Genomic DNA, 16,201 nt, shown 5'->3' with positions numbered 1-16,201 from the left:
ACCTAAAAGGTATACGCCTCACATTACTTTTTTTGTTTTAAATAATGCATTTCTTCCTCATTCTTCGACCTATTCGTTTCTTCCTAATTTATTTCTTCACTTCTTTTTTATTATCCAAGTATGATCTTGTAAAACAAATTATTCTTTTTCTTTGTTACTAACATTAGTACGCAATATAATTGGAATACTTAGAAATAAATTCTAATACAAAAGAGTAATATATACAACGAAAATCATTAAGTTAAGTTGATTTATAAATAAGTTTTTGTAGTATATGATATTATATAGATGAAGTTTGTGAAAAATATATATTTTATTGTAGTTTTGTAATTAATATAAAATAGTTAATTATTATAGAGACTTTTAACTATTCAAATTCAAAATAATTTTATTTTGATAAAATATAAAGTAATAGTATTTTATATTATTATTTATTGTTATGGATTAAAACTTGAAATTCAAATTGTGTGGATTTGAAATTTATAAATATGCAATGACTATCCTAATTTTTAGTTTTTTAAATGTTATATTATCCATTTAAAAATATTATGCATGTAAGGCTTACGCTTTACGCATTGAGGCTTACGCCTCGAGGCACTTGCCAATAGAGTGCCATGCCACACAAGTTAGCGTTTGAAAACATTGGTCTCATCACCTATGATTTTAAAACTCACTCGAGACCGAGATGTATTGCCCAACAATGAGTCAAACAGACAAATTATTAGGGTTTGGAAGCATCTTGCGAGACGAACAATACATATCGGATGAGATAACACAAATCTTGTTCAAGATTTTTGAGACGAATAGGATCTCCTTTGTTTTCATCTCCAAGCCATATCCTTTCATTTCCAAATCGATTTTTTTCTTCTCTTCTCAACCAAGTGAACCAAAAAACAAAGGGGTTTGGTAAAAAACTTCATCTTCCTCCTCTAAATCAAGATGAAATTGTAGAGGGTTTGCTTCATCTTCATCCTCTAAATCGAGTAGTCTCTCTCTCTCTCTCTCTTTCTTTCTCATCCATAGGGTCATTTTAGAATTTTTAAATGGTTTAAAACCATTGTTTCATTGTTGAGCGAGACGAGATGATTCGTCCGACACAATTGGTATTGGGCATGGACAAGACGAGACGTGAAAACGAGTTTAAAACCATGCTATCACTAGAAATGATCTCGAGATAGAATCCATTCCTGATCAGTCTACAAGATTATTGCTTTAGATGGAAGGATGTGTATCAAAGATTGAAGGGATTGCTATCCTATAAGTCCCCATAATCATTGACCAAGAACCATGAAGTAAATATAGCCACTGTAAAAGAATGATTTTATTGATGATTCTTGGATATGATTATTACATGTACCCTAATAGGGTATTTATAGATATTACATCAACTAAGATATGGAAATTAACCTAATATAAAGAGTAATTATCAATACTTCCTAATGAAGAATATCCTAATTAATATGGTCGAAATATATATTTTTCAATTACAACTTACCATTTGTGGTGAGATACACCAGCAATGACACAATGTATCTCATGCACCTTAATGCAATGGATCTTATCCTCTAAAGTTGCCATACATACATGTACACAATAGATAAGAAAGATCTGATAACAAAAAGTATGATATGAAGTTGGTGTAAGCGGATAAGAAACAATTGATTCCATTTTTCAAGTTGAATTTTAGGTGAACGTTATCAAGACAATCATTTTCAAGAAGTCGCAATACTAGTTGAACTAGGAAAATAGAATCGTAGACAAAGTTATTTGCAAGAATATCGATGTCAACGACAAGAGACATTTGGTTTGTTGAACACCTGTTAAGATGGATGTGTTCGTCTCAAAGATAGTTTGGAATCCTTGTGGTTTCGACTTTAGGGTAAAGTCATTTTTAAGAGGGGTTGAATCTTAGGTACCTAAGTACTAGTTGTTTGGAGTATAAATTTATTAAAACTTAGGCTATCCAATAATAATGTTAGCTAATGAAATTTATGGATTAGCATTAGGGATTTGATTTAGATTTGGATTGAGATGATTTGGAATTAGAATTATGATTAATTGGTCAAAGAATTTCTATAAGAATTTTCATTGTATTTTTATTTGAGGATCAATGAGAAATACGAATAGAATCCTTTGGATTTAGGAGATTGATCATCTCGAACCGGTCTAAAAGAGGAGAAAGGCGATTAACTATTATCAGCTGTCTTTTTCCATATTTTCTTATTTTTCTTTACTTTACTTCGTCATGGTTTAGGTGAAGTTCATGGGAGACTGAAATATGGTATTTAGTACGTTTTTCAATCTCGGGAATTAGTGTTAAACCATTTTTGGACTGCTTCTTTTAGTAGGGAAGAGGGTGAAGATGCGATTTTTATCCCAGGTGTACGTCATTTCCACTCACAGACCATGCCAATTCTGGGCTTTAAGGGCCGACTTTAATGTCATTCTATGATAGTCTCATTTGAATGCTACCGTCCTCATTTGCTTTCTTAGATATGGATGACCGAGTAGCTTATTCTGTATTTCTGTCTAGTTCTACCTAGAACAGGTTGTCTTGCCTCTCAATTGGTTAAGATGGTTATTGTGAATTTGGATATCCTTGCCATGGACAGTTGCAAATTTTCCGAAATAATTAATATCCTTTTTTTTTCTATGTACCATCTTTCTTTTCTTTTTCTATACTTTGTTGTGGGTGCTGGAAGTAAATATAAACAAAATTGTCTTTCTCAAGGGCACTGGTTTGGCTTAATATTTCACTGATGAAGCTGAATCTCATTTAGAATCACCCTCCAAAGTTCAAGAACGTATAAAAAGTGTTTATGGTTATTTCCCAAACCAAAATAAGAGGAGGAAATGATGTTGGAAAATACTTAGAAAAAGAAACCAGGATATGTTGAATCATAGATTTCCTTTACCTTCAAGAAGTGACAGAGGAAGAAAAAAATAAGAGAGAAATTTTACCAAGACTCAAAAAATGAATGAAATTAGATAGATAGAGTTTTTTGGGGTTTGCTTGAGACATTAATTTTCTAAACGTCAAATTTGACATTTATGAAATGTTGGTTGAGAACGATTCGATACTGAGCATGAAATGAAATAATCATAATTATATTAATCATGTACATATTATGAGCCCATTCTTCATGGGAACTTACAAATTAACTCGCCTCTGTTTTTGTCTTCCAAGTGGCCCGTGTTCATCCGAGCTGGTGAATGCTTCTCACAATCTCTATCTCTGCTAGTGAAGGCCTCTCAGTTTAGAGGTTGTGCCATTAAATGTACATCAATGTTGCTGGTCAGTTATCTGTTCTACAGACAGATCCTGGTTAGACTGTGTGTTGGTTGGTTTCTCCTCATTCTGACCTACTATTGATTTGTCTGTGTTTTACTTCTGACCAACTTGCTTGCCGGAAAGTGAAACCTAGCCATGAGTGGACGGGGTGCACGTGTTTTCTGGTCGAATCCTCTGATGCAAACATATCCTGCAAAAACATGTTCTGAGAATCTTGGGCAAAGAGAAAATATTGAACCTATCTCTTTCTACAAGATTGATAAAACATTTCAAATGGTTTAGCTACAACCTACAAGTATACCATGCTAACTTTTCCAGCTTGTTTATTGTGTATTCTTCCTTGCAAGAGGTCATATTTTTTCGTTTCATTTAATCATTGCTAAAAGTGCACAGTAAGAACAAGGGAATAGAGATTGCGTGGCTTCTACGAATAAAATTGGTCAGATTTTCAATTCATTGTATGCCAATAGTGCCAGTAAAATAAAAGTTACAAAACAGATGGTAAAAAAGAACATTCTTATACATAGGCTGTAGAAGCTTTTACGCAAGAGCTACAATTTCATAATAAGTCGTAATTTATATTTTTTAGGATTTGCATTCACACTTTTAGATGGACAAGAAAAATAATAAGTAGATTATTCCTGTTCTTAAGGACGGCAAGCTGTGTAACCTTGGCTATTATAGTGGTATTTTTAGTGATTGATAACAATAGTTAAAAAAAGGCTCCTAAGTCCCTGTCAATCTGATGTTTTCACCTTGTGGGGAAGTAATTGGATTTGATTTCCGTCTCCTACTCTCTTTTGATAATCCAATGGAGGATATAATGCAAGAATCCTTGGTATACTCGGTGGTCAAGATCTTGCATCAAGCTTGGTATACTTGGTCATGATTTCATATTTCTTGCATAGTTTTCTCATTATTTATTGCATTCCTTTGCTGCCTTTCATAAACCTCTGTGAATCCAGGTTTTTGTCTTCCATAAATGTGGTGTTACTCTGGATTCCTCTATATTTGGGTTCGGCAGAAAGTGTGGTAGTTTAAATTGGAACATCTTTTTTTCTTTTTCATTGGTTAAATTGGAGTTGTTTGCTTTTTATCAGTTAAATCGGCGTTTGACTACAGATGCAAAGCTTCGTGTCGATCTTTTAGTGCCGCAGATGTTTGTGGCATGAGTTCTCAGTAGTAATTTTGTATTTTTAATTAAGGGTATTTAGGGGTGGTTAGTTTTGTTGGGTGGTGCAGGTGTCGAATTTGAAAGAGATTAAAATGAAATTAGTTGGGTTTATTAGATATTATGTGTGACAAGTATTAGCTGGTGGTAAATAATTATGGATAGCTTAGTGGAGTGGTGTATTGGTGGTATGTGCTGTAGCAAAGTGTTATGTTGGCAGTGTTTTCCCAAGTATACAATTATAGAGGAGCTGAATTTTCTAATAAATGTGCAATTCATTTAAGGAGTTGTGATAGTTCACCTTTGGGATTTTGGAATAATTCAGGTTTCAAATATTGGGCGTGACATCCTCAGATTGCTAAGATACCATCTTCAGAAGGATTTATAAGAACCTGACTTGTATTTTTGTGTCCTAGCTATGTGTAATGGCTTCATCCTAAATTGGAGTCTCCTACTTTCCTAAGTTTCTAAGACATGCTCTCCATTTCAGTCAAGTCTTAGAACAAATTGGCATGCATAATCCATCTTAGTTTGAGTTTAATACTGGCCAGGCCGCTTAATCCAATTCTTTAGTTCTATAGGTCAGGGGGTAGTTATATAAAAAGTTGTTGAGCTTGAGTTGAATACAACCATCTTGAAAGGTGTGTTACAATGACCTGACACACTTTTAGGTTCCCCCCCTAAATGGGTGTTGGTGAAGTTCAAGGATTGAGTCAACGACGATAGCCTGGGTAAGAAAGGACTAGTTTAATGCAAATATTGCCAACAATGGATCATATGTCGTTCAGATTTACAATTGAGGAAAGTGGTGGTTGAATAGAGAAATGTTGCGAAAGGATAAAGCACTGTAGGATGGTGGGGTCGAGCTTTGATGGAGCTCTGACCTTTTTTCCACGGAAACTTAAAATGTCTTGGGTTGTGGGACTAGGAACATTGGTAAGTGAAAGTTATGGAAGGATAGCAGTTCCTTTAACTTGCAAAGAGCATCATCTGTCATACAAGTAAGATAACACATCCCTCTGAGCCTCCCTCCCATGCTCTCCAAAGAATCTGGTCTCCTCTCAATCTTCTCCATCCTTGCTTTCTTTGATTCCTTAAATTCTCCAAAAGAATTGTGCATTGCATTTTTATTCAATCATGCCAAAGCATTCATTTGCATGCATGCTCATGAATGTTCTAGTGGTTAGCCAAAAGGCCCAAAACAGGAAAGATGATTTAATAAGTGTTGTCATTGCATACCTTTCCAGAAGCAGCTTTGAATTTCCTCAGTTGATTGGCCTATCAAATAAAACAATGGTTTAAGTCAGTTGTTTTGACCTCTCTCATTAGATTATGGAATCAACCATCTGTATGATACTTTTTCTTTAATGTACCTTTGAATATTGTTGGTATGGAGGTTCCAAACAAAACGGTTCTTCTTGGTAGGTTCCATATCCAGGCCCTTGGGACATCAATTGGGTTAAGACTAGAATCATGGTCAGCAAACACCTACATGGAAATAATCTTTCTAGTTTGGTACCACTTGATCTGATAGTCCAATTGCAATAGCACAAGGAACAAAGAGAATTTGGATATTAGTAATAAAATTGTACCTCGTTCACTTGAAAATATGTGCCATTGAGTGGAAAACTCCCTTTCATTGCTGTTTTGCATGGTATCTATTCATGGGTGATATATGACGTAAATATCAATCAACATATAATAGCTATTGAATTATATTTGGATTCTGCAATAGATAGTTTTATCCATTGTGCTTATTCCTTACCAGAAGTGTTCCTCTGACTGTTTGGGAGTTTGCTTCTCGTATGCTACTGCATGAAAAACATGTTTTCTCATTGCATAGGTCACCTGATATTTGGGAACAACATTTTTCAGGTGGTTGCGTAGATTCTGCAGTTTCACCTGACATTGTACATCGATCATGACTAATTAGCAAAACATACAGACAAAAAGCATATCATGGATAATTCTTGGGAATGTTAGATGACTCCTGAGCCACCACACATTGAAGCATCTCTTGAGGTCCAAGTTCCAACATTGTGTATCATGCAACCTCAAGATGGGATCATGTCAGCATAGGCCAGCAAAAATTGTGCTGCTTTTGTTAATGTGTTTTAAAACCATGGATAGTTACTTGCATTTGGACTGGTTGGGCCATTCAAATTGGTAGCTTGTAAACTACTATATTGGGCTTCCTCTAAGATTACATGCTTACCTGGTGTCCATATGGCAAGGAGGTATGAACAAATATCACCAGCTACTCGTCTGTCCACCTGTAAATATTAGATTCAAATTAGGGGTTATATGTACACATCAGCCAAGATCAATCTATTACTGATGCCACTAGTTGGGGGGTGGGGGAATAACTGACCCCTTTCAAAAGAGGGTGCGAGTCTGGAAGTTCATAGCTGCAGTCAGGGAGAAAAAGCAGTTAGTATAAGATCCAATCTGTTGATACAGATTAATAATTATATTATTTACTGGAAGATTTTCGGTATTATTGTTTACAGATTTGAAAATAATTCTTTCCCAGAATTACAGTGATGGAAAGATAGTTTGTTGCATTGTCCAAGTATGAGAGTCTTGTGTGGTATGTTTTCAGATAACACATTGTATATTGTCTAGGTTACCCTTTAGAATTCTTTTGCGTGATCTTAGTGAGTCAGCCAGAGTTAAGCGAACTCACGGTTCACAGGGGCTGATCCCTACTTTATTAAATATTCCCAAGTCATACCATACTTGTATTATTACCATTTCTGAATCATTCTGGTTCCAATACTACATTTTCTTTAGTTATGTGAACATAGGTTCCAGTGAGCTACTCACACTTGATGTTCTGTTCGAAGCCGGCTCATATTCTTCAGCTTGGGCATAGGGATGGAAGTAGCTTCTGGAGTCAAAGCAATTAAAGCCTTTGACATATCACCCTCTTGCAGTTCCATGTTATTTTGCATGTAGTTCTGTAAGTTCAATGCAAACTCTTCAATGTTGAGACTGATGGTAGGAATTTCATCTGGATCCTCATATAAAGCATCTTCTATATCATTTTCTAGCATTTCAGTACTTTCAGGCTCTGGTGTTGCTGGTTGTTCAATAAGAGGTTCACTCTCATTGATTTTGGGCCTTTCTTCTGAGATTTGATTTGCTTCAAGTTGAGGAAGTGGCATTGGGTTGATATTCACAGTTGGATTTTGGTTGGTCGCAGTGGGAACAGTTGAACTCACAATACTTTTTTCCTCAGGCCCTGGTAGAGCAAGTCTTGCACTGTATTCAAAATCGGTTCATTAGACAAGGTATGAGAATGTACCATATAACCATGCATGTGGCAGTATAAACATATATTACAGGGTAGAAATTATGCCTTCCCAACATCTAGGCCATTTGGGTGGTTCATGTAGAGGCTTTAGAACCCTCCATTTGAAATTTTCCAAATAAATCTCTTTAGTTAAATATCAATACAATTGGTAACCATGTCATATACAGTTTATACCACCCTCGACCATATTTAATCAACCGTCCAAAACAACACAATACCATGTATGAGTATATGAGCATTCAAGGATCTTGCATTTCTGGTTTGCATTGTACACATTTTCTTATCAATTATATCCATTTTTTTGCATCCATACGTATTGTTGTTATCTTTAATGATTCTGAAACTTGAGGATGTGGATAAGAAACAGACCTTGCAAATGCACTTGCAAAGTGTTTGCACTCTGCTCTCATTGGACACGCATTGCAATTTGGCTTGCTCTTTGTACAAAACACCTGCATGAAACCCCAAGCATTCTCTTCCCATTAGAAATGTTTTATTAATTACATGTTAGGAGACAACATCACGTGTAATCCTAGTTAATGTTATTACATACCTTTCCAAATGTAATCATCTGGTAATGCAGCTCATACCTGTGGTTACATGATATGTTAAATCATTAAAAACATTTGAGGAATTAGAGCAGTCACTTGTCTTTTCTTTGCTAATATATGTAAAGAAAAGACAGTTCACAATAAAAGAGGATAGTTCTAAAGGAATTCTGAGGTTACAGTGTTCGTTGATCAAGTGTGCACAGTCGTGGCCAAAGATATTTCTGGATTGTCTCCTGCATTGGATACCTATGCAAGGACTACAGTATTAGGCATGTTTCATGTGATAGAAGTTTTTAGTGTTTTTGAGTGATCAGCATATAGTATTTACAGTTCTAGAAGATGCAGCTGGAGGGACTCAGGCAGTGGTTGGAGTGGGACCCATCCCAATCTCACAGCTATGCGTCCAACGTTTGTATCAACCTTATTGAAGAGTCAAACAGAAATAATGAGGTAAGTTTCATTTCCCATGTATTTTTTGTAATGCATATATATCTATCCCTTCCAATTTAAATCTTACCGGGAAAGCAAGATGGTGAAGTGTCAAAAGCCTCACACACTCCACACTTTTCAATCCCAAACCCCGCACACTTAACAGGTACTCTCTACAAACAATAATATTTTGAAGATCAAATAAACAAAAGCGCAAAGAGAAAAAACTTAACTGAATCAGTAAGTACATTGTGGATCATTTGTTGGTGAGTGGTATGTGCTGACCCATACACTAAAAAGTGGTAGTACATAAAAGGGAGTGATATGTGTTTATGGCTTACTTTGCTTTGTCAGGGGGGATATCCCTTAGCCATTCAAGGTCGATACTTCCATGGTCGGTAACAATTCGGTTGAGGAAAGCCTGCAGAGAGTATGCAAATATATTCAGCTGTTTGAAGGATATTCCACATATTGTAAGTATTCCAGATTGGTGTTGTCAAACTGAAAACTGATTTTTTGAATATGTATTTCATTAAAGCTGTTTCATCGTATGTGTACCTTGATTCGCTCTGCAAGCATGTTGTTCATGCCTCGTTCTTTGATTGTTTCAGCGATTTTGTGAACATCTGCACATCTCACTGCTTCCCAGTCCACTGAGTCCATTTTGTCATTGCTTCTTTCTCTTTTTGCACCATTGGAGTACACCTTTCTTAAATTCTCCCAGTCAATTTTCTTCTTTTTCTCCCTTTCGAGCTTTGCCTTTGATGTCGAAGTATTGGTGGTTGTCCCATAAGATGCCTTTTCAGAAGAATGACCTTGCTCTGTCAAATTTGGTTCAGCCACCTTATTCTCTACGGACTTTTGCTTTTCTACTGAACTCATGCTTTCCACAACATGCAAGGTCTCCCCTGGAAAATTTGGCAAATTTGAATCTGCTTCCTGCATTGTACTTTTTGTCCTTTGAGCCAGTGGTTGCTTTGCAGAGCAAGCTTCATGTCCCAAGTTGATTAACAGGGGCACTGTTTGGTTGTTTGACGATGAGTATGTGTTAGCTGTGGGTGCCACTTGAGCACTTGATGACAACTTTTGTTGAGCTGTTGTTTCACTTGCACTTGCTGCCACTTGGCCAGTTCTTTTGCTTGTACAATCCACATCTCTTGTTTCTGTTATTCCAGAAGCAATTGATGGCAAAGAAAATCTACTCTCCCCTCCCAACACGTCTGGGCACTCAACTTCAAGAACTCCCGAGTTTGAGGTAACCTGCAAATAATCATTACTGGAAGGGATGATGGGTACCCCCACAGGGGTAGTTTGGGAGATGGATGGGTGGATGGAAAGCAAGTCTTTCAGCCCGTTTATCGTTTCCAAGTTTGATCTTTTGTCAGTCTCCATATCTTCTGATTGGTTATGACCATTTTTGGAATTCAAATTTAACGACGGGCTCTCACTTGTGTAGTTGTAAAATTCCTGTGACATGGTGGCTCCTGCCATCTGTAGAAGCTCTGTAAAAGAAGCATTGAGGATGTTGGGTTTACAACTTTTCGTTGGATCTTCGGGCTCTGAGCTGGAATCTGAGCATGATCTGATTCTTACAGGTGTTTGTAGGGTAGATGAGTTGGAAGAGTTTAGAGATGCATCATTCAATGCTCTCATGTCCACCGTGTCTATTGGGTTTGCACTTCCCATCTTTGGGATCACGGTTCTATCATCTTTTTGAAGTATGGAGTCTACGGAATTTTGAGATGAAACATCGGAGCTTGGAGATGACCCTAAATCTTCGAGTGCCACATTTTCAACTTCTAAAAAGCTCTTACATTCTTCCCCTGTGGCCATGTTGTCTGCTCTATTCTGTGTCAACTCATGGCACATCTTCTGCCCACTTTCGCAGATATCTAACTGCGTGCTTTTTGAAATGTCTGGTGAGCTGCCACCCCCCGTATTGCTTCCAAATGATTCGTGGCTGTTGCTCATTTGCCTTTCTTCCACGTGCTCTGCTTCCTGGAACGTAACAGAGCCTTGGTCACTAACTGGCTCCCTTGATATATCTTTGTGCCATTTGATGGTGTCATTTGAATCCAGTACGCACTCCTCTGGCTCTTCAACATACATGTTCATCCCGTTTTTGTTGTCACTTTGGGGCTTGAGGGGAAATTTTGCAGCAAGGGACATGTAGGCAGAGCTGTGAAGAAGGAGAAAATTTTGATTGAATCAACTTCTTAAACAATTATTTTCTTAGAAATTCAGTTCTAACTTCTAAAAACTACTTACCTTGACAGATGGTCAGAAACATTCTGAGTAAGGAAGACTCCAACTACTGAATCCAAAACTGATCCTTTCCAATGGGTGAAGCGTCTATCCCCTATGACAATTATTACTTTCATGTCAATAAAATACATGTACATATACACACATAGATGGATAACTTTATGTTTGTTGAAGAATGCAAACTCTATTCAATGTTGGAGTCCACATCCCTTAAAATATTTGTAGAAATTCTTTTAGTACCTTGGATGAGATGCATCCGAGCAATGAATGAGTCTGTCCGTCCACGGAAAACTCTCCTTTCTTCCTCCCACCATTTTTCTTTATCCTCAACTGTTCCTTCAACGTCATTTATGCTTTCCTTTCCCATCAGACGCTTCCACACTCTCTCTGATTCTGGGTCAAGGTCAACTTTGGGCCGTGGTTTCCGTTTCTTGATAGGATAGAATTGCCCCTCAAAAAGAACCATTTGACCATCTCCAGCAAAAGGAATCATTTGGCCATGTCCACCAAATGGAACCAAAGCATTTTGCTCTTCCACCAATATTTTGTTGCTCTCACCATTGATATTTAGACAATTGAATCTTTGTATTATCTCCTCAATATGAACATTGAATGGCTGTGCTACTTTTGATGGACCTGCATCAAATGTTCCAGTGAAGTTGCCATAGTTAGTTCGCAAAGGAATTGATTGGAAAAACATACACAAGTTTTCAGAGGTGTCATTAGTCAATTGCATATTGCCAAAGTGAAGTACCTCTCGATTTGGCTAAGGCTTGCTGATAAATATATACAGGAGTCTCATTCTCTCGCAAATTCACTTTATCCGTACATAAGTAGGTTACTGAAGTGTCAATAGAAAGTTTCTTACTACGCTTCTTCTTTGCCATCTTTGCATGGTTATCTACAGCTGCTAGTGCTTCCACACAGGCTTGAGGTCCATGGAAAATCTCAATTCCTTGCCTATCACCAGATGTTGTTGCCATTTTCATTGGAGTTGAGGGACATGTGTTGTGCTCTGCATTTGCAGTTGGTGATGCCAAGTTGTGGACCTGAGTAGGTCCTTTTGATCTCCTCTTTGTCTTCCTTTCTGTCTGGCCAAAAGTTTGTATAAACTTAGGAGCTTGCAGAATACCGAGGCTGGCCCTGCTTAGTGCTTCTTTATGTGAGAGCATTTCGGCAGGAATACTGTGCACCTGATGATTAGGTCCTGCTACCTCAGACTGAGAATAAATATCAGAATAACTAGCCCCATAGTTAAGGTTTTTTGTGCCATCAGCATGATTAAACTGAGAGGCCGACCCATTGTTGTTGGCTTGTGATGCAAAATGGTCGGCGTTGGCATTATTCTCACTCTGTGCTGTTGCTTTTCCAGTACCATCTCCCACATTTGCCATCCCGGATGATGTGCTCAATAGGACTGCATTCTTGGCCTTTTCCGTCCTCCTTTTCTTGTAAATTTCTGGAAAATGTGGGTCAAGATTGCTGTTATTCCCATGGTATCCATTCTCACGACATATTGCCTGGTAGACCAGCATAGAATTTAAATTGGCCCTCATCATATTCATTGACTGCAGTCGTCTCTCATCAGTTTCAGTTGCATGGCAATATCCCCTCTTAGGTCCCTTTGCTTGTTCTTCATCAGCCACCTTGTAGTGCTGGCTGCAGTTTGAATTATCTTGACTCTTGGATATCAATCGGACACTGTTCTGCAACATTGATGGCACTGCATTCTCATTGTTGGTATAGGATCTCCCAGTACACAGAGCATCTCCTATTCCTAATGCATGGATATGTTGATGCTCCGGAGCTTCCCTTGGTGGGTCTTTCCTTGTAGGTGGTGGGGTCGTAGGGGCTGGTTTTTCAGGTAATGAGATGTAGTCATCCAGCATCTGAGTTGTGGCACGATTTAAATCGAATGCAAAGCCTGCTGGTGAGTTTTCTACCATCACTTCGATTCCTTGAGCGAGCTGCACAGTGGTTTTGGCTCCATAACTACTGTTAGGTACTACGGTGCACAATTCTTGGGCTCGAGATTCTGAATTAAAACTTGAAGCCAACCTGCTTGAAGAGCCGTCAACATTGCAGTGAAGCATCCCTTCCTGATGGATCAGTGTTTCGTGTCTTGCATCAGCTGCTTGACCTTCCAAGTTGAAATTCAAAGCCCGCTTGCAGGATTTAGCAGCTGTTGTGTGTGCTGGATCCATAGTCTCCCCCACTATGTTAGCTGGAGTATTTGTGACTTTTTTCCTCACATACTTCCTCTTCACCGCTGGAGTTTCTTTTGTACTTGTCCGCCCGACTGTGGCCTTTGGTGTCCTTTTGGGTTTACCCTCTCTGACTACTCTGGGCCTGTGTTTTTTCCTCTTAGCCTTCTGTTCTGGTGTCTTGTTCAGGCCAATGCAATTTTCTTCTCCCTTTTCAGGGTTGCGGTTTTCTTCTAATGGAGTATTACATATAGTACCAGAAGATGCGTCCACCACTGTCTGTAAGAAAGATTCTTTGCATTGGAGCTCCAAAGCATTATTCCCCTTGCAATGGACATCATCCCGAATTAATCTTTCATCTACAGAAACATTCACCATTTTAGAAGACTGGTTGTTGTCCACCCGCTCGCCCTTCTCTGGTGTTATTGGTGCAAACCGGAATGATATAGTACCATTTGAGACTGCATCAGCTATTCCTCTAGGAGAACGGTAAGGATCATGAAATCCATCTGCAGAATTACAGCAATTCATTTCTCATCAATCCTTAAGTAAACACAACGATTTTACCAAAACTCTACTAAATTCGGTAAATTTTTTTGTTTTGCCATAAAATTGTTCAGCAGAAACAACCAAGGGAAACAGAATTTGTACTACATTTTATCACACTCACACTGGTTAATCTGTGATGGGCAGTTATTCCTTTGGTTCGATTCATTGTTCGAGTAATTTTGAGTTACGAGTGTCATGTTTTCAGAGTTACGTTGGTGCCAGCAATTGTCAATGTGAGAGAATGTATATGAAATTGGAGAGTAAGGGCTGCCTGTTGTGTTATTGCTCCCTCTTTGCATTTCACTTGCAGAAGCCGCAAAAGGATTAATATTGTTCCAACCTCCGGTCACATTCTGCAAACTTGGCGTGTAAGAGCCAATAATGTGATTAGAGCATCTCTTCTCAGCCAAAGCTGCTTCCCAATTACTAACCCCCCTACTCTGATCCAAGGAGCTCATCAAATCGAGATATTTAGCATCTCCATTAGAAATCGAAGGAATCTCTTGGAAGAACTCAACAGATCTGTCTGATTCATGCCGATTTGTTATACCCGACTGGTTCCCTTGTCTATCATCTGTGATTTGCTCTGGTCTTCTTGGAATGGGTTTTTCAGGAATAATTGGAATCCAAGAACCATGAATCTTCTTGTCTCTCTCTTCTTGATTTGAAACCCCCCTACTAAAATCCATGTCCAGACTCCTGGAACCCTTAGAAGATCAGATCTTTACCCTTCCTCTGCTCTTCTAGTTTTTTCTTGTGTAGAAGACAGGAATCAGTTCTTGTTACAATCTGCATGTAAATTGTGATTTCTCAGTAAACCCATCTCCATTTAAACCCCAGTTTTTTTTTACATCACAATATCAGAATGGCAACACAAGAATCTTTGAAGCTAAATAATAAATTATAACCCACCCAAAAAAAAAAAAAAAAACTTTTTTGCAGAAAATAGAGCATCAAAAGGGATAAAATATCTAGAATTAATAATTTTTTTATTTTTATTTCTTTCAATTAAGCAGATTTTTAGTAATCATACACCAGGGGTATCTGAACCTCTTTGAAAACATGGCAAAAAATAAAATAGTTAGACCATAAACAATATAGTCAATAAAAAGGTCTAATTTTTGTGAGATCTCATTGCAAGTTGAATATAATTTCGAAGTATGTAACAAAAAGAAAAGAAATCTGAACAAAAACCTGTGATCTGGGAAGATATATCACTACCTCTGTTCTCAACAGATTTTGAGGATAAGAAAGGGAGAAAAGCCGGAATAAGCAACAAATCAATTACCGAAACAAGAGGTTTTTATACGTTCCGTTACGTGCCGGAGATTGTATCCAATGCCATGGCACCGATCTTCGAATTTCACAGTGGGAAATAGAAATTTGAGAGAGGAGAGGAGGGAGAGAAGAAGAAAAGTAAACTAATAAGTCTTTAGTCGTATATAACTCAACTTCTTTCTCGTAGAACTGATAATATTTATTATTAAATTAATCTAAATTAAATATTCAGATTTAGATAGTTTTTAGGGTGAATTGGAATTCTTTACAAAGTTAATGTCTTTTTACGGGAAAATAAATAGAGAAGCACATTCACACGGCGTATGAGGCGTCGGCGCGAAACTGAAACACGTGACCCAGAGAATACTAGAGCTTATAATTCGCGGCGAAATATGTTCAACACTTGGCTCTCGTTGGGGTTGTGACATGTCGATAACGGAGTAGAGTTGATGCTGTTATTCGCCGTTTGGTTTTGGAAAAATATTCGATGTTGTTCACAAATACGACTTCTTTGTGTTTGTTAGCCAAATCTTGCTGTTTGGCGTACTGATCTATGAATTATTGGCCCACCATTGATTGGATTCACAATAAAAAATTAAACTTAATTTATGATTCCAAATGCAAGTTGTGTCTTGCTCCAAATGTCAGTTTGTTTTAAGTATTTAAATTTTTTGATCATAGTAAAAATAATTATAATTTATAATGAAAATATAATCACTGAATATAATACTTGGGTCTGGTGGGTTTCTGGTGGGGGCATTTACCCCACAAAAATTTCAAAGTATAAATGTTTATGATCTATAACGACAGATACGAGCGATAGATAATAAAACCGCCATTATTACCCTTATAATTTTTTTTATTTTTATTTGCCCTAAAAAAAAAATTCACTCTTAAATTGCCCTCACATGGGTAAAATCTTGGCTCCGCTCCTTCGTAGGTTGGCAGCTTTCGTATTATTGATGGATTAGGTTTGTTGGTTGTTCATTCTTGGGTGATATATAAATTCTCTTTACATTTTGATTAATATTTGAGATACCTTATATTTTCGAACTGATAATATTTTCTTGAAATAGTTCTTATCTTATAGATAAATGAAAAATAACATAAAAACCCTCACTTTTAACTTATAGGAAAAAAATAATT

General features: G+C 37.3%; 1 protein-coding gene across 4 annotated transcripts; it reads right to left on the bottom strand.

Annotated features, from left to right (window-relative positions):
• Nucleotides 1–3,081: 3,081 nt before the first annotated feature.
• LOC147385968 (protein ROS1A-like) lies at nucleotides 3,082–15,257 on the bottom strand. 4 transcript variants are annotated; one of them, XM_086422922.1, is made up of 20 exons: nucleotides 15,101–15,257; nucleotides 13,899–14,566; nucleotides 11,779–13,737; nucleotides 11,265–11,660; nucleotides 11,028–11,118; nucleotides 9,318–10,938; nucleotides 9,101–9,180; nucleotides 8,848–8,932; nucleotides 8,659–8,750; nucleotides 8,508–8,576; nucleotides 8,333–8,369; nucleotides 8,149–8,231; nucleotides 7,290–7,727; nucleotides 6,835–6,871; nucleotides 6,679–6,736; nucleotides 6,229–6,365; nucleotides 6,056–6,121; nucleotides 5,837–5,951; nucleotides 5,703–5,741; nucleotides 3,082–3,482 (listed from the first exon to the last, which is right to left on the bottom strand). In XM_086422922.1, exons 2-20 carry the CDS (start codon nucleotides 14,464–14,466, stop codon nucleotides 3,367–3,369), a joined length of 6,087 nt encoding a protein of 2,028 aa, XP_086279048.1. In that variant the 5' UTR covers nucleotides 14,467–14,566; nucleotides 15,101–15,257; the 3' UTR covers nucleotides 3,082–3,366. The 4 variants fall into 4 exon arrangements, with proteins under 4 accessions (XP_086279048.1, XP_086279049.1, XP_086279046.1 ...); XM_086422923.1 differs by having other exon boundaries at nucleotides 14,972–15,241; XM_086422920.1 differs by having other exon boundaries at nucleotides 14,999–15,241.
• Between the last annotated feature and the right edge of the window lie 944 nt (nucleotides 15,258–16,201).

Source organism: Akebia trifoliata, chromosome 14, assembly GCF_017979445.1.
Source record: "Akebia trifoliata isolate Shusen 1 chromosome 14, ASM1797944v1, whole genome shotgun sequence".
NCBI classification, from domain to species: Eukaryota; Viridiplantae; Streptophyta; class Magnoliopsida; order Ranunculales; family Lardizabalaceae; genus Akebia; species Akebia trifoliata.
This window is presented reverse-complemented; position numbering and strand designations above follow the sequence as displayed.

Excerpts from the sequence above, each read along its gene's own strand:
- LOC147385968 (XM_086422922.1), bottom strand. The coding sequence starts at position 14,466 with ATGGATTTTAGTAGGGGGGTTTCAAATCAAGAAGAGAGAGACAAGAAG. Across the intron at positions 8,933-9,100 it reads ATCCCCCCTGACAAAGCAAA|AGAGTACCTGTTAAGTGTGC; the intron begins GTAAGCCATAAA and ends TATTGTTTGTAG. Across the intron at positions 7,728-8,148 it reads TTTGCAAGTGCATTTGCAAG|TGCAAGACTTGCTCTACCAG; the intron begins GTCTGTTTCTTA and ends TTTTGAATACAG.